At 44.0% G+C, this 23985-nt stretch overlaps 1 protein-coding gene across 1 annotated transcript in view; it reads left to right on the top strand.

The window, feature by feature from the left end:
* LOC126249076 (D(1A) dopamine receptor-like) overlaps positions 1–20043 on the top strand; it is a 65945-nt gene extending 45902 nt beyond the window's left edge. The window contains exon 3 of the mRNA XM_049950727.1: positions 19872–20043. Coding sequence (XP_049806684.1) covers positions 19872–20043 — 172 coding nt within the window. The remainder of the gene's footprint in view (positions 1–19871) is intronic.
* The last annotated feature ends 3942 nt before the right edge of the window (positions 20044–23985 follow it).

Genomic DNA, 23985 nt, shown 5'->3' with positions numbered 1-23985 from the left:
TGTACTACGTTTGAAAGAAATCAAAAAATTGTCTATTTATTTAACAAAACGCTCATGACTAACTGATCCTAGTTACAGGATGAAGTGCAGTTGCTGAGCACTCACTTGTGCTGTCACTCAGTGGAAACTACATGACACTTCGGGAAAATAGCATACTGAACAGTAGTAATAGGTAACGGACAAGGGATTGCTATGACTTCAACTATGCACTTGCAACTACTTTCAGTCATCCACTCCATGATAAAGTATTAACTTTATCTTGCAGTGCAAAACATTTCTCTGTTGATAATGCCAACTTAGGCTATCACGCTGTGGAAACTACATGAAAATTTGCCCCAAATGTAATTATTTTATGCATTTGGGAAGATGATAGTTCAAATGCCCATCAGGCCATCTGGATTTAGGTTTTCTGTGATTTTGTTAAATTGATCCAGGAAAATGATACGTCATCCGACCATCATCCTCCCAATAGCAAATCAGGTAATGGCAGTCGACTCTCCATCACAGCCCCTAAAGTGTTCATCATGCATTCACATTGTAAGGGGCAATTTTTATTAATTTCATGTACTGAAAGAGGTGCAGGGTGATACTTTGTTCCAATTTTGCTACATCATCATGTATGTGGAAATTTATTTCAGCATTGCCGTAATATAGTGATGGGCAGACCGATAAGAGTTGTGCTGTAGGATGGTAATGTATGGGGTGAAATGTCATGTAGTTTCCAACAGCATAATTTTTATTGTATTTACACGTCACGTTCCGTAGGACTAAATTGAGGAGCAAATCTCCAATGTCACGGAACGTGTCGGTACATGAAATTACTACACAAAAGTAATAACAGATAAAAATAAAATGTTTATGAACCCAAAAATGTCATTTCATAAGTTTAAGTAAACGCAATCAACAATACAACAAGAATCAGCTGAATTTTTCAAGGAATTCCTCGACAGAATATAAGGAGTGACCCATAAGGAAACTCTTCAGTTTCGATTTGTAAGCGCGTGGATTACTGCTAAGATTTTTTAATTAGAGTGGTAGCTTATTGAAAATGGATGCACACCTTTCTGCACAAGAGTTAAGAAAGTCCGGTCCAAATGCTGGTTTGATTTCTGTCGAGTATGAACCGAGAGAAAGCTGCTTATTCTTGGGAATAAGCTAATATTGTTAACAAGAAATCACAGTAAGGATTATATATACATTGAGAGGCCAATGTCAAAATACCCAGACTCATGAACAGGGGTCAACAAGAGGTTTGTGAACTTACACCACTTATTGCCCGAACCGCCCGTTTCTGAGCCAAAAATATCCTTTTAGAATGGGAAGAGTTACCCCAAAATATAATATCATACGACATAAGCGAATGAAAATAAGGAAAGTAGACTGATTTTCGTGTCGAACGATCACTCACCTCAGATACCGTTCGAACAGTAAAAATGGCAGTATTAAGTCTTTGAACAAGATCCTGAACGTAGGCTTTCCACGACAGCTTACTATCTATCTGAACACCTAGACATTTGAACTGGTCAGTTTCACTAAACTTAATATTATCAGCAAAAGGTGAAAAGCAAGTTGTAGCGAATGATAAAGTTAATGTAATGTTTGGGTGCCTTTGAAAAGTATTTGTAGTTGAAAGCAACACGTATTTCTTTCCTGTACAAATGTAAATTAATACTATTTCATCGAAGCACCATGCACTTCTCAACAAGTGCACTTTAACCTGAAAGATAGATCAGTTGTGGCATTTGTGTTTTGCTAAATAATACGGACAACTTTTTCAGTTTTGAGTTCTTTAAAATGTAGTACAATGATCAAACTATCATCATCAACAACAGCACTTTATCTTGTAATTTAGATCATCAGTAGTGTCATATGTGGAGTGTAATGTTGTAAAATGAATTTTTATAAATCTTGGTAAATAATACAGAAAATTTTTTGTTTATTTGAATTGTGGTACAATAAACGAACTAAGCTCATCGACAATGCAGCTAAACCTAAATGTTAGGTTAGTAGTATTATTATGCAAACCGTGTTTTTTTTAATGTTGCAGACAAATTAGTTTATGACAGCTGTGCGATGTGGGTTTCGTACACGAAATCTTTAACCATTTTGAAGAATAATACAGCGAGTTTTATTTTGGTGGAAAGACTGAATTTTTGTTTGTGTTCAGAGATCTGCAATTATACTTGCATATTATGATAAGCAGCCTGTATGTGATCTGTTCTCAAAGTTTTTATGTGTTCCATAAATGTGAACGTATTTTCAAGAAACTGAACTTTCCACTTTGTGTGAACATTGTCCATCATTGTCTTCAATCATTTTGTAGGTTTTTAGTTCTTATTTGTTTATTATAAAGTTATTCTTGTATTATGCAGAAATTGTAGTTTAAGTGATACAATGCATTAAACATCTTGTCACAACTCACCGTTTAGTGTTCCTTCGAAAACTTTTTTTGGATTACAGCCTGTTAGGATAGTGAACATTTAACTGGAACTGAACTAATAAATGACAGTAAACACAAGAAACTTCCTTTCAGATTAAAACTACGTGCCGAACCAATACTCGAACTCAGGACCTTTGCCTTTTGCGGGCAAGTGCTCTACCAGCTGATGTACCTAAACACGACTGACGACACGTCCTCACGGGTTTACTTCCGCCAGTACCTAAACTCCTACCTTCCAAATTCCACAGAAGTCGACTAAATAGTTAATGCGCTAGCGGTTACGTTTTCTAGGAAGACACAAATGCACAGCATATTTAAGTGCTGCGTTCCTGCAGACGCAACATGCCACGCCCTCTTCGCGCGGTGCAAAATTCCTCAAATTTCAAGGAACTCATTACATTATGATACTCACGGACCTGGCTTGACTCAGCATCACTTCCGTACACAGAGTAATTCGTAAATGACTATTCCTTTGAACTTTTCACGTTATTATAGCCCTGAATCTAGTGACAGGTTAAGAGTTGAGCAGCTACATAAGTTACTAATAGACTGAGACAACATCTTAAATACACACATCAAAAAAGTTTTGCATCACCCCCGTTCCCAGAACTCCTGATGATAGAAGTTGACTGTGGATATTGTATCACAGACACAGTCCCTTTGACTGTTCAGAGATGTCACTAAACCCGCCCAGGGATGCATGAGCAGCGCCTATTACACGGATGGGGTCCGACAGCCGATCAGTTCCAGTCATCCCACCAGGAAGGAGGTGCACGGCTCGTGTTGTCTATAGTTCAACCATGCCCAGACGGTCAATACCGCGGTTTGATGACGTCCGCATTGTTACTTAAAGGCTCTCAACAAGGGAAGTGTTCAGCCGTCTCGGAGAGAACCAAAGCGATGTTATTCGGACATGGAGGAGATACAGAGAGACAGGAATTGTCGATGACATGTCTCGCCCAGGCCGCCCAAGGGCTACTACTGCAGTGGATCACCGCTACCTATGGATTATGGCCACCATGCTGAATAAAGCTTTTCGTGCAGCCACAGGACGTCGTGTTACGACTCAAACGGTGCGCAGTAGGCTGCATGATGCCCAACTTCATTCCCGACGTCCATGGCGAGGTCTATCTTTGCAACTACGAGACCATGCAGCGCGGTGCAGATTGGCCCAACAACATGCCGAATGGATCGCTCAGGATTGGCATCGCGTTCTCTTCACAGATGAGTGTCGCATATGCCTTCAACCAGACAATCCTCGGATACGTGTTTGGAGGCAACCCAGTCAGGCTCAACGCCTTACACACACTGTCCAGCGAGTGTAGCAAGGTGTAGGTTCCTGCTATTTTGGGGTGGCATTATGTGGGGTCGACGTATGCCGCTGGTGGTCATGGAAGGCGCCGTAACGGCTGTACGATACGTGAATGTCATCCTCCGACCGACAGTGCAACCATATCGGCAGCATATTGGCGAGGCATTTGTCTTCATGGACGACAATTCGCGCCCCAATGGCACACATCTTGTGACTGACTTCCTTCAGGATGACGACTTCGCTCGAATAGAGTGGCCAGCATGTTCTCCAGACGCAAACCCTATGGAACATGCCTCAGATAGATTGAAAAGGACTGTTTATGGTCGAAGTGACCCACCAACCACTCTGTCGGATCTACGCGTAATCGCCGTTGAGGAGTGCGACAGTCTGGACCAACAGTGCCTTGATGAACTTGTGGATAGTATGCCACGAAGAATACAGGAATGCATCAATGCAAGAAGGCATGCTACTGGGTATTAGAGGTAACGATGTGTTCAGCAATCTGGACCACCACCTCTGAAGTACTTGCTGTATGGTGGTACAACATGCAATGTGTGGTTTTCATGAGCAATAAAAAGGACAGAAATGATGTTTATGTTGATCTCTATTCCAATTTTCTGTACAGGCTCCGGAACTCTCGGAACCGAGGTGATACAAAACTATTTTTATGTGTGTATATGTAAATGATACCAGCTGCAAAACAAGAGTGCAATGAAGTTCTTCATTTTTGGTGCAAGGCATTACTGCGTTAGTGTTTGGGGGCCGAAGACTAATTACCGGAGCTAAACAATAATATTACTAATATTTTACACCGAAAGATTTAAGATCTGTTTGAAGAGTGCTGTCATAGATTCAGAATGTACCAAATTTGGATTTATAGAACAAGCTGGAACAACATGCGGATGTACTAATGCAGTTAATTGGACAACATTTCAGCTGCAAATTTATTTCCCGTATGATAATTTCCCAGCGTAATATTCCCACATCCGTTAGGAGTTCATTCTTCTTGTTGATCGCTGCCCAGTGCAAAGCTTTCCAACTGATTCCATTTGTCCGGCTGGCTTAAGATTAACTGTTTTGTGTACATAAAGTGTTTTTTGCATATAAAGTGTAGTGTCGTGTTGTGTTTGTGTCGTTGGCCATGGGGCACGTTGACGAAGAGGTGGTCCAACAAAAAAAACTACAACTTGTCGTTGGGCGGCAACTAGGTAATCATATTTGTCAATAGTATTAGGATGTCCCTGGACTAGGGAGTATAGTTTTTCACATGGTAACTCGGGGTATATCTCTATCGGTTCCATAATAATGAAGCATTATTCTCAAGTGTTATTATGTGAAAATCTAGCGCTTCTGGAAGGTTCATGCGGAACGTGTAGTACGTATTGACCGCAGCCTTGTGTTTTGTACACGGGCATAGCTGTTCATATTCCAGCTGCTCTTGCTTACAGCAAAATCATTATTTTTGTAGACTGGCCCCTAGTGCCCTGACGTCCTTTGTTAGCCAGCACACGCATCTGTTCCATAGGTAGTCCCTGTTTAAAAAGGCATCCGTCGCTCCTGAAGTGACGAACCGGATCACACTGAAAGATGTAAGAGTTGCCTCGGCGAGACACGTCGATAATTCATCACCAGATCTAACGAGAAAGGCCATGAACAACGTCCTGCCAGACCACATCACCATAATGACGTAGAAGCAAAGGCCTTTCAATTTCCAGTTGAAATGGCTTACCGTTAAATTGCTATTATTTATTTCTATCTGGTTAAAAAGAAATATTTAAATCATATTAGGCGCAAGTTATCAGATAGCTGTAGTTGTCCATCAAGCAATTCGATTGATGTCTGGGGCTTTATTTATTCTTATTCTTGAAACATGATATTTTTCTCTATCTATTACTGTATTTATGTGGAGTGCATTACCTCAGACTCTTAATAGCCTGTGTTCTGCGACTATGCGTATTTGTGACCACATTTCCAATGACAGTGATCTGTTTCGCTGTCGTCAAGACGAAAAACATATCTTCGACATCACAAGGAATAAGAGAGTAAGGAAACGAGTAAGATTATATCAGTCCTCTGAACTATCTACCTTAAATACAGTCCTGCTAGATATACCGTTGTCCAGCTTAATCCTAAATGTCTTCATCTAAACCTTCATTAAGGGACATGCTACTTGGTATGACAGTAGTAATGATTACTGAGATATCTACAAGAAATTCGTCTTAAGAATCCTCCGGAATACCGCAGTTTATGTATGTCAGAGAGAGCGTACTTGTCTCAATGTGGATTCGTCAAGGCAGGGAGTGACAGTAAATAAGAAGTAGGAGACTTTTGCGCTGTAAACATCAATTTTGTTAGAAATAGTGTGCATGTCCGTAACGATTACAAATAAGTGTAGCCCCTGGCTGAAGTATCACTTCAAAGAATTCGAAAAGAAAGATTTCTAATGTTGTCCTGCGGTAACTGATTAATGGCATGTCTTAACAACAAGCCTAGGTCAGACGTAGATATACCGCATGTTAAAATGGAAACGTCAGGCCAACTACACACCCGAAGGTATACCTTTTATAAATCGTTATTTATTGGTACTATATTTCTTTATAATTACGACTGAGGTTTTTCTGAAAACCAGTGGCGCCTCTATATCGTCACATTAACAACTATTACGTTAACAATAACAGCTACATGTTTTATGTTTCAACTGGTATCGAAAACCGAGCGAGGTGGCGCAGTGGTTAGCACACTGGACTCGCATTCGGGAGGACGACGGTTCAATCCCGTCTCCGGCCATCCTGATTTAGGTTTTCCGTGATTTCCCTAAATCGTTTCAGGCAAATGCCGGGATGGTTCCTTTGAATGGGCACTGCCGATTTCCTTCCCCATCCCTCCCTAACCTGAGCTTGCGCTCCGTCTCTAATGACCTCGTTGTCGACGGGACGTTAAACACCACTAACCTAACCTAACCTGGTATCGAAATCTATGCAATTAATAATTGACAGGGATTGTACTGCATTTTACAAAACTGATTTTCCTGTAAGTTTCTGGGACAAAGTATTCAACGTATAAAAGTTTGAAGCATATAGCGAACGGAGCAAGGAGGCTAGATATTGACACACTTAGATATCGAGGTCATTATAGATTGAGCTCTCGTTCATTGCGATTATCGTGAATATATTTAGGAAATTATCCCGACATTTAACTGTACCGATACATCGATAATCATGAACTACATAAATCAGAAAGGTCACACGAGGATTTAAACGCCGAGTATAATTTCATCACAGTAAATAAACAAATAATGTGAGCTGGTTGTAAGGAGTCGTGACCACACTTCACTTTAAATATTAGTAGAGGGAATCACAGGGAATTTCTATGGTTTCATTGATATAGATTCTGTACTTTTCTCGAGATGAGATAGTGTTCGCAATAACATCTCACTTTACCTGTTACATGAGTTCAAAGTGTTTAACAGGAATTCCGTTAACACCTCTCTCATACTCGTAGCATAATAAACAAGAAAGCAAAATTAGAGAAATTTGAGTTCATACAGAAGCGTCGAACAGACTTTCGTCTTGGCTAGAAATCGCGGGCAGCGTAGGAGGAGGAATAATGATACTGGTCCGTACGTGCTGCAGAACCGTACCTAAAGTAGTCTGCTGGTCTAGTCCGTAACGTTTAAATGTTTTTCAACGCTACGTTTCGAAACCGAAAAACTTAACAAATATGTGTAGGAAGCATGCGCTGGTTCTGGTGTTAGTAGCGCCAGCATTGCCACAAGCTCGGAATGTTTGTGAAGTGAACTACAAAGCAGAAGCGAGTTCGGATTTCTGTGGCTACCGCAACATTTTCCAAACATGCAAATATTGTACTTGCAGAGGATTGGAGGGCAGTGGGCGCGGGCCGGGGGAGTTGCGGCAGCCTTTGAAGTCGCGAGGGGTGGGCTGCCCGTCTCACTCACATTCTGATTGCCCTAAAGACCACGCAGCGGATCGCGGCCGCTGTTGCAGTCCGAATTCTATCTAACATCAAGCCAGGGTAGCTACAGTAGGAAAAGTAAGATGCAGTCGGGGATGAATCTAGATTTCAGGAGAACTTTAATTCCGTACTAACCGTCCCCTAAATTACAATAACGGGATTTGTTTTTACTGTAACAATAATTTTGTACTTAAATTTTCAACAGTTCTGTCATAGTTGCTACTGTCCACATATCACCAATCTGTCCCACATTTTTCGTTGTTTTCGTTCTTGGTGAAATATTTGACGAGATAATTCCGTGTCCTGTTACACAATTCCGAAATTTAACCGACACGACGACAATTGCTACACTAATTTCTTTGTAAATTTTGCGACCATGTGACGATTCTCGCTTATCGAAGTCTGAGTTAGTGTTGGTAAATACCGGTACGTTCGTCTTACAAAGAAAATATAGCAACCACTCAAAATTCTTTATTATTTAATTTATGGAGTCTTCTCGAGTTTCAAACCTCAAAGGCTCATTCTGAAACGTAAGGGCATCTTTTATGTAATTTCATCTACAGCTAATGGTTGCCATCAGAATATTGGTTCATATTACACTGAGGTGACAAAAGTCTAGTGACAGCGATATGCACATATACAGATGGCGGTAGTTTCGTGTGCACAGGGTATAGTAGGTTAGCACATTGACGGAACTGTCATTTGTACTAGAGTCACCCTCGTGAAAAGGATTCCGTCGTGATTATGGCCCCACGACGGTTTTTAACAGACTTCGAATGCGGAAAAGTAGTTGGAGCTAGGCGCATGAGACATTCCATTTCGGAAATCTTTAGGGAATTCAGTATTACGAGAATACCATATTTTAAGCCTTACCTCTCACCACGTTACCGACGCCTTCACTTAACGACCGAGAGCAGTGGCGTTTGGGTGGAGTTTTCAGTGTTAACAGAGAAGCAACTGCTTGAAATAGCCGCAGAAATTAATGCGTGACTTACGACGGACACATCCATTAGCACAGTGCGGCGAAGTTAGGCGTTAACGGGTTATGGCAGAGACGACCGACGCGAATGCCTTTGCTAACATCGCGCCATCGCCTGCAGCGCCTCTATTGGGCTCGTGACCATATCGGTTGGACCCTAGACGACTGGGAATCCGTGGCCTGGACAGATGGGTCCCGGTCTCAGTCGGTAAGAGCTGATGGTAGGGTTCGAACATGTCGTAGACCCCACGGCGCCATCGACGCAAGTTGTCAACGAGGCACTGTGCAAGCTGGTGGTGGCTTCGTAATGGTGAGGGGTGTGTTTACATAGAATTGACTGGGTCTTCTGGTCAAACTGATCCTATTGAACCGATTATTGAGTGGAAATGGCTATGTTCGGCTACTTGGAGACCATTTCCTGCTATACGTGGACATCAGTTTCCCAAACAACGATGGAATTTTTAAGGATGACAGTGCACCATGTCAGAAGATTATCGACAATTAGACCGAATAATATGGCCACCCATATCGCCAGACATCAGTCACATCGGACATTTATGCGACACAATCGAGAGATCAATTCTTGCACAAAATCCTGTACCTTTAACACCTTCGCAGTTACGATCGGCTGTAGAGGCAGCACAGTACGTCTGCAGGAAACTTCCACCGACTTGTTGCGTCTATGCCACGTCGAGTTGCTGCACCACACCGGGCAAAAGCAGGCCCGACGTGATATTACGACGTATCCCATGACTTCTGTCACCACACTGTATAGTCAACATTGCTTTAATCCTTAGGCAGCAGCAAACATGTCGAGACAAGGGAATGAATTTTTCTTTTACGCTTAGTGATATGGGCATAGGTTAACATCATTTAATTTCAAAATTTAATGATGACAGTAATGTAAACGACACAGAGAGTTTGGAAGAGCACTTTTTGTAGATCGTGTATCTTGTTATTCGTACCTATTGCTGACATTTACAACGAAGCAGACAGTTATTTCTAGAACCACTATAGGTGTGCATCAGAATTGCGCCAGGTATTGTGGCTGAGTGATACAGGTTACTATTCACTCGTTTTCCGCTTTCGAACGTGACAAATGAATGTGAATGCGGCCGGCCGCGGTGACCGTGCGGTTCTAGGCACTTCAGTGCGGAACCGCGTGTGTGCTACGGTCGCAGGTTCGAATCCTCCCTCGGGCATGGATGTGTGTGATGTCCTTAGGTTAGTTAGGTTTAAGCAGTTCTAATTTCTAGGGGACTGATGCCCTCAGATGTTGAGTTCCATAGTGCTCAGAGCCATCTGAACCATTTGAATGTGAATGCGTCAGCCATCACCTCTACTCATAATAAGCAAACATGGCGAAAGTCACAGATCTACGTGAATGAAAAATATTTAATAACTACAAGGAAATGGATGAAGTATTCGCCCGGATAGCCGCGCACGGCATGACGCCAATTTCGGGATTAAGGAAGCGCGCCGCCTTGCATCGAATCCGCCCAGTGGATTAATTAACTACAAGAGCTGGTGTGCCGGCTAGTCTGGATATGGTTTTTAGGTGGTTTCCGACATCCCACTAGGTGAATACCGGGATGGTACCCACGTCAGTGTTAAAAATCGGTTACTTCAAGGACAACTCCGAGCCAGACGCCTTGTAGCGAGCACTGCAATCACCCCAAACAACCTCCGTTTGCGACTTCTGTGTTGTGAGGCGAGGGCAGTGTGGAGGTCTGCCTCGATGCCATTGATGGCCGTCTCCAGATTAGAAGGGGGCTAGTTGAGGGCCTACAGCCAACCTGTCTGCGTGCTACACACACTCGACCTACACCTGGAGTTATATTCTTGGGTGCGATTTCGTATGACAGCTGGAGCACTCTCTTGGTTGTCCTATGCAGCCTGTTGTAACCCGACATGCTCTACTGAGTGTCGACATGTTGCCTCAGCAGGCTCGATACCATACCCGTTTCCAGTCGATCACATGTGGGACATCATCGGAAGACAACTCCAGCGTTATCCACAAACAGCATTAACCGGCCCTGTTTTGACCGACCCAGTGCAACAGACACGGAACTCCATCCCACAAACTGACATCCGGCAACTGTACAGCATCGTCGACAGACAGGACCGAGTGGAGAGTCTGAATCAGAGGTTCAGACGGTTGTGCGACCGTGTAGGCTGCAGATTCCTCGACTTGCGCCGTAGGGTGGTGGGGATTTCTGGTTCCGCTAAATAGGTCAGGTGTCCACTACACACAGGAGGCGGCTACAAGGGTAGCAGGGTCTGTGTGGTGTGGACTGGGCGGTTTTTTTAGGTTAGACAGTCTCGGGAAAGATCAAAAAGGGCTCCAGTCTCAAAGGGTACAGGGCAAAGAAACGACGAGAATCGACCAAGCAACAGTCGGTATTGTAGTTATAAATTGTCGTAGCTGTGTTGGAAAAGTACCAGAGCTTCAAGCGATAATAAAAGCACTGAACTCGAAATCGTTATAGGATCAGAAAGCTGGCTAAAGCCGGAGATAAACTATGCCGAAATTTTTACAGAGGCGCAAACCGTGTTCAGAAAGGATAGATTAAATAAAGTAGGTTGTGGTGCGTTTGTGTCGCTTGTTAGTAGTTTATTTAGTAGTGAAGTTGAAATAGATAGTTCCTGCGAAATACTATGGGTAAAGGTTATACTCAACAGCCGTACCTAAATAATAATTGGCCCCTTCTACCGACCCCCCGACTCAGATGATATAATAGCTGAACGGTTCAAAGAAAACTTGAATCTCATTACAAATAAGTACCCCACTCATACAGTTATAATTGGTGGAGACTTCAACCTACCCTCGATTTGTTGGCGAAAATACGTGTTCAAAGCCGGTGGTAGACAGAAAACATCTTCCGAAATTGTACTAAATGCTTTCACTAAGAATTACTTTGAACAATTAGCTGATGAGCACACGCGAGTTGTAAATGGTTGCGAAAACACACTTGACTTCTTACCACAAATAATCCTGATCTAATAGAGAGCGTCATGACGGATACAGGGATTGGTGAACACAAGGTCATTGTAGCGAGGCTCAAAACCATATCAACCAAAACCACTAAAAGTAAACGCCGAATATATCTATTTAAAACAGCAGATAAAAATTCACTTGATGTCTTCCTAAGAGAGAGTCTCCATTCCTTCCAAGCTAATTATGTAAGTGTAGACCGGATATGGCTCAAATTCAAAGATACAGTATCGGCAGCAACAGATAGATTCATACCGCATAAGTTAATAAGAGACGGAACTGATCCACCAATGTACACAAAACACGTCAGAACACTGTTGCAGAGGCAACGAAAAAAGCATGCCAAATTCAGAAGAACGCAAAATCCCCAAGACCGGCTAAGTTTCACGGAAGCTCGAAATTTAGTGCGGACGTCAATGCGAGATGCTGTTAATAGTTTCCACAATGAAACATTATCTCAAAATATGGCAGAAAACCCAGAGAGATTCTGGTAGTATGTAAAGTATACCAGTGGTAAGAAACAGTAAATACCGTCACTGCGCGATAGCGATGGAAATGTTACCGATGATGGTGCCACTAAAGCGGAGTTACTAAATACAGTTTTCCGTGATTCCTTCACGAAAGAAGACTAAGTAAATATTCCAGAATTCGAAACCAGAACATCTGTTAGCATGAGTGACATAAAAGTAGATATCTTAGGTGTTGCAAAACCACTCGAATCACTTGAGAAAGGCAAGTCTTCCGGTCCAGACGGTATACAATCAGGTTCCTTTCAGAGCATGCAGACACAATAGTACCTTTCTTAGCACTCACATACAACCGCTCACTTGACGAAAGGTCTGTTCCTAAAGGGAAAGTAGTACAGGTCACACCAATATTCAAGAAAGGAAATAGGAGTAACCCATTGAATTACAGAACCATATCACAGACCTCAATTTGCAGTAGGATTTTGGAGCATATACTGTACTCAAATATTATGAATCACCGTGAAGAAATGACTTATTGATACATAACCAACACGGATTCTAAAAATATCGTTCTTGTGCGACACAGCTAGCTCTTTATTCCCATGAAGTAATGAGTGTTGTCTAAAAGGGATCTCAGATCGATTCCATATTCCTAGATTACCAGAAGGATTTTGATACCGTTCCTCACAAGCGATTATTAGTCAAATTGCGTGCATATGGAGTATTGTTTCAGTTGTGTGACTGGATTCGTGATTTCCTCTCAGAGAGGTCACAGTTCGTAGTGACAGACGGTAAATCATCGAGTAGAACAGAAGTGGTATCTGGCGTTCCGAAAGGTAGTGTCATAGGCCCTCTGCTGTTCCTGATTTACGTAAGTGATCTAGGTGATAATTTGAGCAACCCCCTTAGATTGTTTGCAGATGACGCCGTAATTTACCGTCTAGTAAAATCATCAGACGATCAATTCCAATTACAAAATGATCTAGGGAGAATTTCTGTATGGTGCGAAAAGTGGCAATTGGCACTAAACAAAGAAAAGTGAGAGGTCATTCACATGGGTACTGAAGGAAATCCGAAAAATTTTGTGTATACGATAAATCGCACAAATCTAAGGGCCGTCAATTCGACTAAATACCTAGGAATTACAATTACGATCGACTTATATTGGAAAGACCTCATAGATAATATTGTGGGGAAGGCGAAACGAAGACTGCGCTTTGTTGGCAGAACACCTAGAAGATGCGACAAACCCACCAAGTAGACAGCCTTGTCCGTCCTCTGCTGCGCGGTGTGGATCCTTACCAGGTAGGCATGACGGAGGACATCGAAAATGTGAAAAGAAGGGCAGCTCGTTCCGTGTTATCGCGCAATAGGGGTGACAGTGTGACTGATATGATACGCGAGTTGGTGTGGCAGTCATTGACACAAAGGCGGTTTTCTTTGCGGCGAGATCTATTTACGAAATTTCAATCATCAACTTTCTCTTCCGAATGCGAAAATATTTTGTTGGCACCCACCTACTTAGGAAGAAATGATCATCATAATAAAATAAGAGAAATCAGAGCTCGAACGGAAAGATTTAGGTGTTCCTTTTTCCCACGCGCCATTCGAGAGTGGAGTGTTAGGGAAGTAGTATGAAATCGGTTTGATGAACCCTCTTCCAGGCATTTAAGTGTGAACTGCAGAGTAACCATGTAGATGTAGATGCAGACGTAGATGTAGTGCAATGCATGCACGTTTCCATTGTTACGTTCAACATTCTGGCGATTACATCGTTTATAATTGTACCAGCATTTCACATTTGCAGTGACTTATCTCGTGCTTACATTAACAAGTGATCCTTGAATAATAATCACTTAAATGTGTTACCAGGACAAATAGATTCCAGAAATTTCATTACGCTACATGAATTATTTTTTGGCTTTGTGATTCTTTCCGCCTGTGTGTGTTTGTAAATAGAGTTCTCTTATTTTGTGTTTCACGATTAATTGACCTTGGAGAAGGGTGTTAAGATACAAAAAATATCATTCACTTACTTTCCGTATTCCATGTTAAAATAGGGCTCTTCTAGTAACTTTGTCGGTGAACTAGTTCACAAGTGGGACGAAATAATTCATGTCACCTCAAGTAGAAGTACCGTGCGTTTCAGATACTCGACTCGTTTTCAGAAAAACTCACGTTCAGAGATCCATTCAGCCGCGCGTCTTCAGTTTTTCGTGTTTTTACCAAATTACCCCAGTGGAGTTCTTCTACGGCTCCTGCAGCAAACCCTATGGTCGATTGTTTGTTCAGTCTTTCTTCTTTTTTTCTGACCTTTATCCCCTGTATACATGGGGTCGCCATATTGGATTTTACCATACTTAATAGTCTTATTCTCTGCATCTTTCTTCCCGTAGGATTGTGTCCCTTGCACTATAATTTAATGACAACCACATGGGTTGCTGGTTGCTTTCCTTCAGTTTCAGTACCTATGAGATAAGCTTTATAAACGACTAGCACGTTGCAGCCATCCTCTCAGAAGTACTGCCGGAAGCTTCCCTTTATTCTGCTGAGAAATATCTCCGTCACCTCTGCACACAGTAATTGTAGTACGGCGACAAAGAGAAAATATCTCAGAGTGCCAGTGAATGTCTGTGTTTCTTAAGTAAAAAATGCACTTATTTTTCAGACTTAGTGCCCCTTACGTCCATTCCTTTAGTGCAATCTTATTTAAAAATGGCTCAAATGGCTCTAAGCACTGTGGGACCTAACATCTGAGGTCATCAGTCCCCTAAATTTAGAACTACTTAAACCTAACTAACCTAAGGACATCACACACATCCATGCCCGAGGCAGGTTTCGAACCTGCGACCGTAGCAGCAGCGCGATTCCGGACTGAAGCGCCTAGAACCGCTCGGCCACAGCTGCCGGCTCAACATTATTCTTCTGAATAGAATTGTATTACATTGGTTTGACCCCAGTGTAGTACTTCATTTAAAATATATGCACAAATGTTCCGGAGGTATTATTTAAAGGCAATGAGATAATGCATTCCACACAAAGAAACGTAATTACTGCTTCGCTTCACCAACATAATGATTGTTTTATTTTTATGAACCTTGTGTGAACGAACATAGCTGAAGTTAATAAATAATCCCTAATACTGAAATATGTTGTTATACACTGTCAGGTGGCCACTTGTTAACAGGCTGAGTAACAACTTCTCGTAGCGTGGGCCGCAGGAAGGTACCGACAGGTACGTGCAGCCGTGCCGACTCCGGTACTGAGGCCAGGTACCCAAGGTTCTTCGATTGAGGGTCCATGGCGCGTACATCCCGATCCACGTGTTCCCACAGATTCTCGACTGGTTTAGCTCCGGAGACGTTGGCGGCCAGGGGAGTACGGTGAACCCATACTGGTGCACTACAAACCGAGCATGCAGGCCGCGAACTGTGTGACACGTTGCTTTGTTCTGCTGGTAGATGCTATTGTGCCGAGGAAAACGTACAGCGTGCGCGGATGGAGGATAGATGTATGCATGGGTTGACGCAGTGTGCCTTCCAAAATAACGATATCACACAGGGAATACCATTAAAACATTCCGCAGGCCACAGAACTTCCTCATCCGGATTGGACCCTTCCGACGAATGTTGCAAGCGTTTGTTTTCAGACGTTTCGTGTCGGACATGGCAGCGGACATCTCCATCTGTGTGACAGAGTATAAAACGTGATTGATTTGGGGAGACCACCTGTAGCCACTCAGTGGACATCCAGATGCGGTATTGGCGTGCAATGAACAGCAGTAAGCGTGGGTGCGTGAACCTGGCGCATGCGGCGAAGCTCACACGCAGCAACGTTCGCTGTACGGTCGTTGTGGAGGCAGTGTGGGCAGCCCTTGATTCATCTGGACGGTCAGTTACTCAACAGTTGTACGGCTGTTCGCCCGTACACATCTCCGCAGCCGTCGATCACCCTGTCATACGTGGCCCGTGATGCATCGCAGATCACATTAGCCCTGGCGCCCGTTATGGATAACACCATTCAGCCATGCACTCGAACAGTTTACAAGCTCGGCCATTTCGGAAATTCATCCACCCTTCCATTGGAGTCCAATCATAATGCCCTTTTCGTCGTGGTCGCCAGATAAATTTTTCCACTTCCGTATTACGACAACAACTGCACTGTATTCCGCGTACCCCCGACACGATGTATACATCCTCCACTACCAGTGCTGCCATCTGCCATCTGTGAGTGGGTATTGCACGTTGACGTCAAACATGGGCGGTGGTCACACTAATGTGACTGGACCGTGCATTACATCTCGAATGTCCTTAACCTCGGAACAGGGAGTGTGACGATTCCAATTTTTAGCAGCATATGAAAGGGTATAGCCCCATAAATGATCTCTGCCCAACGAGAAGAGCTCTAACGTGCGTTATTAAATGACCCGGAACATAAAGAAGTCGTCAATCCGAAAATTGTATCGAACGCTACGGCACTTACTAGGCGGATCCTGTTGGAGGTGGTATGCTGTCGCCGTCCGCCGACATCTGAACGGATTTACGCAGCCAGTTATATGGGAGCCTACAGTTTTACACGTATACCGAACCACGGTGGAACTCGGCATTTAACAACAACATACGTTGCTAGAGGTGAAGGAAGTGATAAGTGATAGACCTTAGGACTGATCATGGATCGAACCCGAGACCTCCGAATTGGTAGTCTTGCAGTTTGCAACTTAGCTACCGAAAAGGAAAAAATTAAAAACGAGGGCTGGCATCATCTTTTATTTGTAAAGAAACGTTTTCCTGGCAAATGTGAAATTCGGCGGGTGCTAAATCTAGCGAACAGAGCGGTGCCAACAATTCCCAGTTTAAATCCTATTGTAAAAGCACCTTTGTGTACATGTTCATTGTCTTGTTGAAACATATTGTTTCTCGTTAATAACTATGGCAATTACCTACGAAATCTTTCATCTAACTGGATCAACCGGCTTCGTTTTGCGCTTTTATAGATTTATACTCGATAAAACAGTTATTAATAGGAATTACTTCTGGATCTCAAAAGACATTTACTATAATGTCCTGGCAGTTAACAGCACCACCATCTTACTGGATATAGGGCAATTGGTTTTTGCTTTCGTCCCTTGCGTAAAAGTATGAACCCAGGCGTCAGCCACAGTATCAAATCGGCGTATAAAATCAGTAGGATGCTTTTCATACCAGTCCCAACATCGACGGGGAAATTCGTATTTGCTTTTGTTTTTATTCGTCATTCAAGTAACGGGGCTCCCATTTTTCACGAAACATTTTCGTAGTTATTTCATTATTTAAAATGTACCGAACTCTCTCTTCTCATTCGCCTGTGGAGCTTTTATTCTGCATAATTGACATCGTCGATCGTCCGATAACACAATTTGCACTTATCAGTGTTCCTATATGTGGTCGCATTTCAAAAATGTAGCAATACTTTTAAAATCATCGGTATCTGAACAAATCAAAATATAGATGCATATTCCTTACAAATATTCACCGACCTGAATGAATTTCTTTCTTCGATAAATAGGCTGATATTAAAAATTTTATGAAGGCGTGGTGTCCATTTCACCAGTTTCAGTGAAACCTATGCAAGGTGACACCGAACTCTACCGACAAAATTTCGGGGTTTGTACAGGGGTGTTTTCCCACTTCCCTCTTTGTCCTGAAGCTTGCATTCATTACGGCTCGGAGTTGTCGTACCGGTAGTGTAGTGTTAGTCGAACGTTAACAGTAATACAGTGATACAGTGCAGTAGGATTACAGAGGGAGAGTTGGCCAATGTGGTTCTCGTGTACTGGTTCACCAAATGCCATGAAAGAGCAACACAACAAAGTTACACTAAACTTTCCTCCAAGCGACGGTAACCACGTTACAGTACTTTTGCATCTATACATGCGTGGCTATGGGAAATCCTACCCATCCCTGACTACATATTGCAGACTCCTTCGCCGTCGTGAAATTAATTTCACAGAAGCAATGGTAACTGTGATAATAAACAGAATAAATCGTAAATATACTGCTGTAAAAAAAATTATTACACCCTTTTAGAGCTTTCCAATTGACTCAAGATTTATTGTCGGTACAGTGCATATGGAGGACGTGAAATGATTACCTTTACAGATCAATAGAACAAGCTGTTCTGAGGATCCAGTTACCGACCCACGCTAAAACACCAACGCACGAAGCCTCCAAGGGCGGCAACACAGGCGCTGACTCTGGCATCCAGTCGATCGTACAGATGTCGAATAATGTCATAGGATACGTTATTCATCGTCTGCTATACCTGTTCACGTAGTTCTGTAAGAGTTGTTGGTTGACGAGTGGCACGAATCACTTCTCGTCCCGTCATATCCTACACGTGCTCGATCGGATACAAGTCCGGAGATCGTTCTGGAAAGGGAAGTTGCTGCACGTCTTGCAGAGCACGTTCAGCTGGAACAACACATCACCTTCCTGTTGCAAGAACGGCAAAAGAACCGGTCTAACAAAGTACGGAGCGCTGGTTAGCATCCCCTCCAGGAACACCAAAAGTGAACGAGAGTTGTAGCTTATCGCACCCCAGACCGTAACGACTCGGGTGGGAAGAGTGTGTCTCGGAGACAGCGCTCACCAGGCGTATGTTGTATGCAGACACATCGCTGAATACTACGGCGCGCCATTCCATCTCCCAACAGATCATCTGACGGCACCAGTCGAGCCGTGCACGTCGATGATGTGGCGTGACTGGAAAATGGGCTAGAGGTGTGCGTACCCGTAGTCCCACTATAACCGGTTCGCAACAGTGAGCTTACAAGTGCTCTTATCTGTACCGTAGTAGCTGTACCATCTGCCACTACTGCCCTTACAATACGACCTCTGTGCTGCGTAGACACCGAAAACCTCATCTACCGCGAGAGATTTTTCGTGTGACCACTGACACCAGCTTCGTTGCACAACCGACGCTGCACTGCGTGGCAGTTCTAGGAGACCACACCGCCACCCGGAAGGCCGCAATTTGACTCCTATCGAAGTCGCTTATTTAGCTGTAGGGAACACGAGAGCGTCTCCACGGTGTCGTTGCCTGCTCGCTTCACACGTTTGCACCACACTGAGCCTTCTGGCTGTGAGCATTTCCCGTTAAAGGGTGGACACAGACGGCGCTCTGGTAGCTACGTCACTAAGTTCTCTGTTGGCAGACGACGTCGAAACCTCTACCTATCCTCCAGGTGGCATATGCCATCATCGAAATTTCGTCCGTGCAGATCGGGTTCTCTCTGACTACTGTGAAGATTAAGTTGACTTATAACTGACGTTACTGCGTGATATACACGAACATAAATGAAACACCGTACCATTCATATCGACGTCATCTCCGAGTGAGGACGAGAAATTTTCTTCTCGTGCTCGCGATTCTAACAAGAACAGAACAATGAATAAGGAGAAAAAGAAATAGCTCAGATAAGGCATCTTAGTTAGTCGTCTCTTCTTCGTAATTGATTCGCAGTCCCAGTGAGAATACAGAGACAGGTTTTTTAAGAAACGCTACCGGCTAGCAGCGGGGCTAATAAGCAGGCCGTGCTCCGGATCGATAGGCCGCTGTAACGAAATGTGGGCCACGTGTAGGTATCGCTTCCCTTACTTAACCTTTGCCGAGGGCCGCATAATTGGCGTGGGGTGCAGTTGTAAAGCGGCTGTAATTGTGCCATTCAGCGGCGCTGGCGAGAGTGGACGCGGCCCTCCACGAGGGCCATCGAGCGGCCGCCGCCGGCAGACACAGGTGCGAGCCCCGCGCCTGCGCGCCGCCGAGGCGCTGCCGCTGCCGCTGCCGCTGCCTTCCCACCTCCGGTCCACGCTCTACCGGGGCCAACGCACTCCTACGTAATCGCGCTACAGTCTCCGACGGTCGAAGTAGTTTTTCGAGGCGCACATGCGATCAGCTACATGTTGATAGCCCATCAGTCAGTGCTACTACCAATAGGGTTTCTTTCTCTTTCCTGTTATCTATTCTGTACTATTGTATAACGAAACGTCGTTGTTTAGCGTTGTACCGAGAATGCCGCAAACTGCTGACCGATTTTCTTCAAAATTTTACAATATAATCTAGTAAAAATGTGAACGAACATAGCCTATATATTTTAATATACGTACTAACGGAAAAGGAAATCGCATCACCAAGAAGGAGTTGTGCAACATAAACGACAGTTGATAGACGTTTTTCTACATGTGAAAGATGATGTCTATGTTTCGCACCAGTCGCATAAGAGCGGCCCTACAGTCGTGAGCAATACACTACTGGCCATTAAAATTGCTACACGAAGCAGAAATCCAGATGATAAACGGATATTCATTGGACAAATATATTATACTAGAACTAACATGCGATTACATTTTCGCACAATTTCGGTGCGTAGATCCTGAGAAATCAGTACCCACAACAACCACCTCTGGCCGTAATAACGGCCTTGATACGCCTGGGCATTGAGTCAAGCAGAGCTTGGATGGCGTGTACAGGTACAGCTGCCCATGCAGATTCAACACGATACCACAGTTCATCAAGAGTAGTGACTGGCGTATTGTGACGAGCCAGTTGCTCAGCCACTATTCACCAGACGTTTTCAATTGGTGAGACATGTGGAGGATGTGCTGGCCAGGGCAGTAGTCGAACATTTTCTGTATGCAAAAAAATGGCTCTGAGCACTATGGGACTTAAGAGCTGAGGTCATCAGTCCCCTAGAACTTAGAACTACTTAAACCTAACTAACCTAAGGACATCACACACGTCCATGCCCGAGGCAGGATTCGAACCTGCGACCGTAGCAGTCACGCGGTTCCGGACTGAAGCGCCTAGAACCGCAAGGCCACCGCGGTCGGCTTCTGTATCCAGAAAGGCCCGTACAGGACCTGCTATATGCGGTCGTGCATTATCCTGCTGAAATGTAGGGTTTTGCAGGGATCCAATGAAGGGTAGAGCCACGGGTCGTAACACATCTGAAATGTAACGTCCACTGCTCAAAGTGCCGTCAATGCGAACAAGAGGTGACCGAGACGTGTAACCAATGGCACCCCATACCATAACCCCGGGTGATATGCCAGTATGGCGATGACGAATACACGCTTCCAATGTGCGTTCACCGCGATGTCGCCAAACACGGATTCGACCATCATGATGCTCCAACCAGAACCTGGATTCATCCGAAAAAATGACGTTTTGTATTCGTGCACCCAGGTTCGTCGTTGAGTACACCATCGCAGGCGCTCCTGTCTGTGATGCAGCGTCAAGGGTAACCGCAGCCATAGTCTCCGAGCTGATAGTCCATGCTGCTGCAAACGTCGTCGAACTGTTCGTGCAGATGGTTGTTGTCTTGCAAACGTAACCTTATGTTGACTCATGGATCGAGACGTGGCTGCACGATCCGTTACAGCCATGCAGATAAGAGACCTGTCATCTCGACTGCTAGTGATACGAGGCCATTGGGATCCAGCACTGCGTTCCGTATTACCCTGCTGAACCCACCGATTCCATATTCTGCTAACAGTCATTGGATCTCGACCAATGCGAGCAGCAATGTCGCGATACGATAAACCGCAATCGCGATAGGCTGCAGTCTGACCTTTATCAAAGTCGGAAACGTGATGGTACGCATTTCTCCTCCTTACACGAGGCATCACAACAACGTTTCACCAGGCAACGCCGGTCAACTGCTGTTTGTGTATGAGAAATCGGTTGGAAACTTTCCTCTTGTCAGCACGTTGTTGGTGTCGCCACCGACGCCAACCTTGTATGAATGCTCTGAAAAGCTAATTATTTGCATCTTCTTCCTGTCGGTTAAATTTCGCGTCTGTAGCACGTCATCTTCGTGGTGTAGCAATTTTAATGACAATGTTGAGTGTTTATGGAAAAAGTTCAAGGCAATCGTAAAATGCGTTTTAGACAGGCACGTGCCGAGTAAAACTGTGAGGGACGGGAAAAACCCACCGTGGTACAACATCGAAGTTAGGAAACTACTGCGAAAGCAAAGAGAGCTTCACTCCAAGTTTAAACGCAGCCAAAACCTGTCAGACAAACAGAAGCTAAGCGATGTCAAAGTTAGCGTAAGGAGGGCTCTGCGAGAAGCGTTCAGTGAATTCGAAAGTAAAATTCTATGTACCGACTTGACAGAAAATCCTAGGAAGTTCTGGTCTTACGTTAAATCAGTAAGTGGCTCGAAACAGCATATCCAGACACTCTGGGATGATGATGGCATTGAAACAGAGGATGACACGCGTAAAGCTGAAATACTAAACACCTTTTTCCAAAGCTGTTTCACAGAGGAAGACCGCACTGCAGTTCCTTCTCTAAATCCTCGCACAAACGAAAAAATGGCTGACATCGAAATAAGTGTCCAAGGAATAGAAAAGCAACTGGAATCACTCAACAGAGGAAAGTCCACTGGACCTGACGGGATACCAATTCGATTCTACACAGAGTACGCGAAAGAACTTGCCCTCCTTCTAACAGCCGTGTACCGCAAGTCTCTAGAGGAACGGAGGGTTCCAAATGATTGGAAAAGAGCACAGGTAGTCCCAGTTTTCAAGAAGGGTCGTCGAGCAGATGCGCAAAACTATAGACTTATATCTCTGACGTCGATCTGTTGTAGAATTTTAGAACATGTTTTTTGCTCGAGTATCATGTCGTTCTTGGAAACCCAGCATCTGCTATGTAGGAATCAACATGGATTCCGGAAACAGCGATCGTGTGAGACCCAACTCGCGTTATTTGTTCATGAGACCCAGAAAATATTAGATACAGGCTCCCAGGTAGATGCTATTTTTCTTGACTTCCGGAAGGCGTTCGATACAGTTCCGCACTGTCGCCTGATAAACAAAGTAAGAGCCTACGGAATATCAGACCAGCTGTGTGGCTGGATTGAAGAGTTTTTAGCAAACAAAACACAGCATGTTGTTATCAATGGAGAGACGTCTACAGACGTTAAAGTAACCTCTGGCGTGCCACAGGGGAGTGTTATGGGACCATTGCTTTTCACAATATATATAAATGACCTAGTAGATAGTGTCGGAAGTTCCATGCGGCTTTTCGCGGATGATGCTGTAGTATACAGAGAAGTTGCAGCATTAGAAAATTGTAGCGAAATGCAGGAAGATCTGCAGCGGATAGGCACTTGGTGCAGGGAGTGGCAACTGTCCCTTAACATAGACAAATGTAATGTATTGCGAATACATAGAAAGAAGGATCCCTTATTGTATGATTATATGATAGCGGAACAAACACTGGTAGCAGTTACTTCTGTAAAATATCTGGGAGTATGCGTGCGGAACGATTTGAAGTGGAATGATCATATAAAATTAATTGTTGGTAAGGCGGGTACCAGGTTGAGATTCATTGGGAGAGTGCTTAGAAAATATAGTCCATCAACAAAGGAGGTGGCTTACAAAACACTCGTTCGACCTATACTTGAGTATTGCTCATCAGTGTGGGATCCGTACCAGATCGGGTTGACGGAGGAGATAGAGAAGATCCAAAGAAGAGCGGCGCGTTTCGTCACATGGTTATTTGGTAACCGTGATAGCGTTACGGAGATGTTTAATAAACTCAAGTGGCAGACTCTGCAAGAGAGGCGCTCTGCATCGCGGTGTAGCTTGCTCGCCAGGTTTCGAGAGGGTGCGTTTCTGGATGAGGTATCGAATATATTGCTTCCCCCTACTTCTACCTCCCGAGGAGATCACGAATGTAAAATTAGAGAGATAAGAGCGCGCACGGAGGCTTTCAGACAGTCGTTCTTCCCGCGAACAATACGCGACTGGAACAGGAAAGGGAGGTAATGAC

Source organism: Schistocerca nitens, chromosome 3 (genome assembly GCF_023898315.1).
Source record: "Schistocerca nitens isolate TAMUIC-IGC-003100 chromosome 3, iqSchNite1.1, whole genome shotgun sequence".
Taxonomy (NCBI): domain Eukaryota; kingdom Metazoa; phylum Arthropoda; class Insecta; order Orthoptera; family Acrididae; genus Schistocerca; species Schistocerca nitens.
Note: the sequence above shows the minus strand (reverse complement) of the source record. Positions and strands in the feature narration are given on the sequence as shown.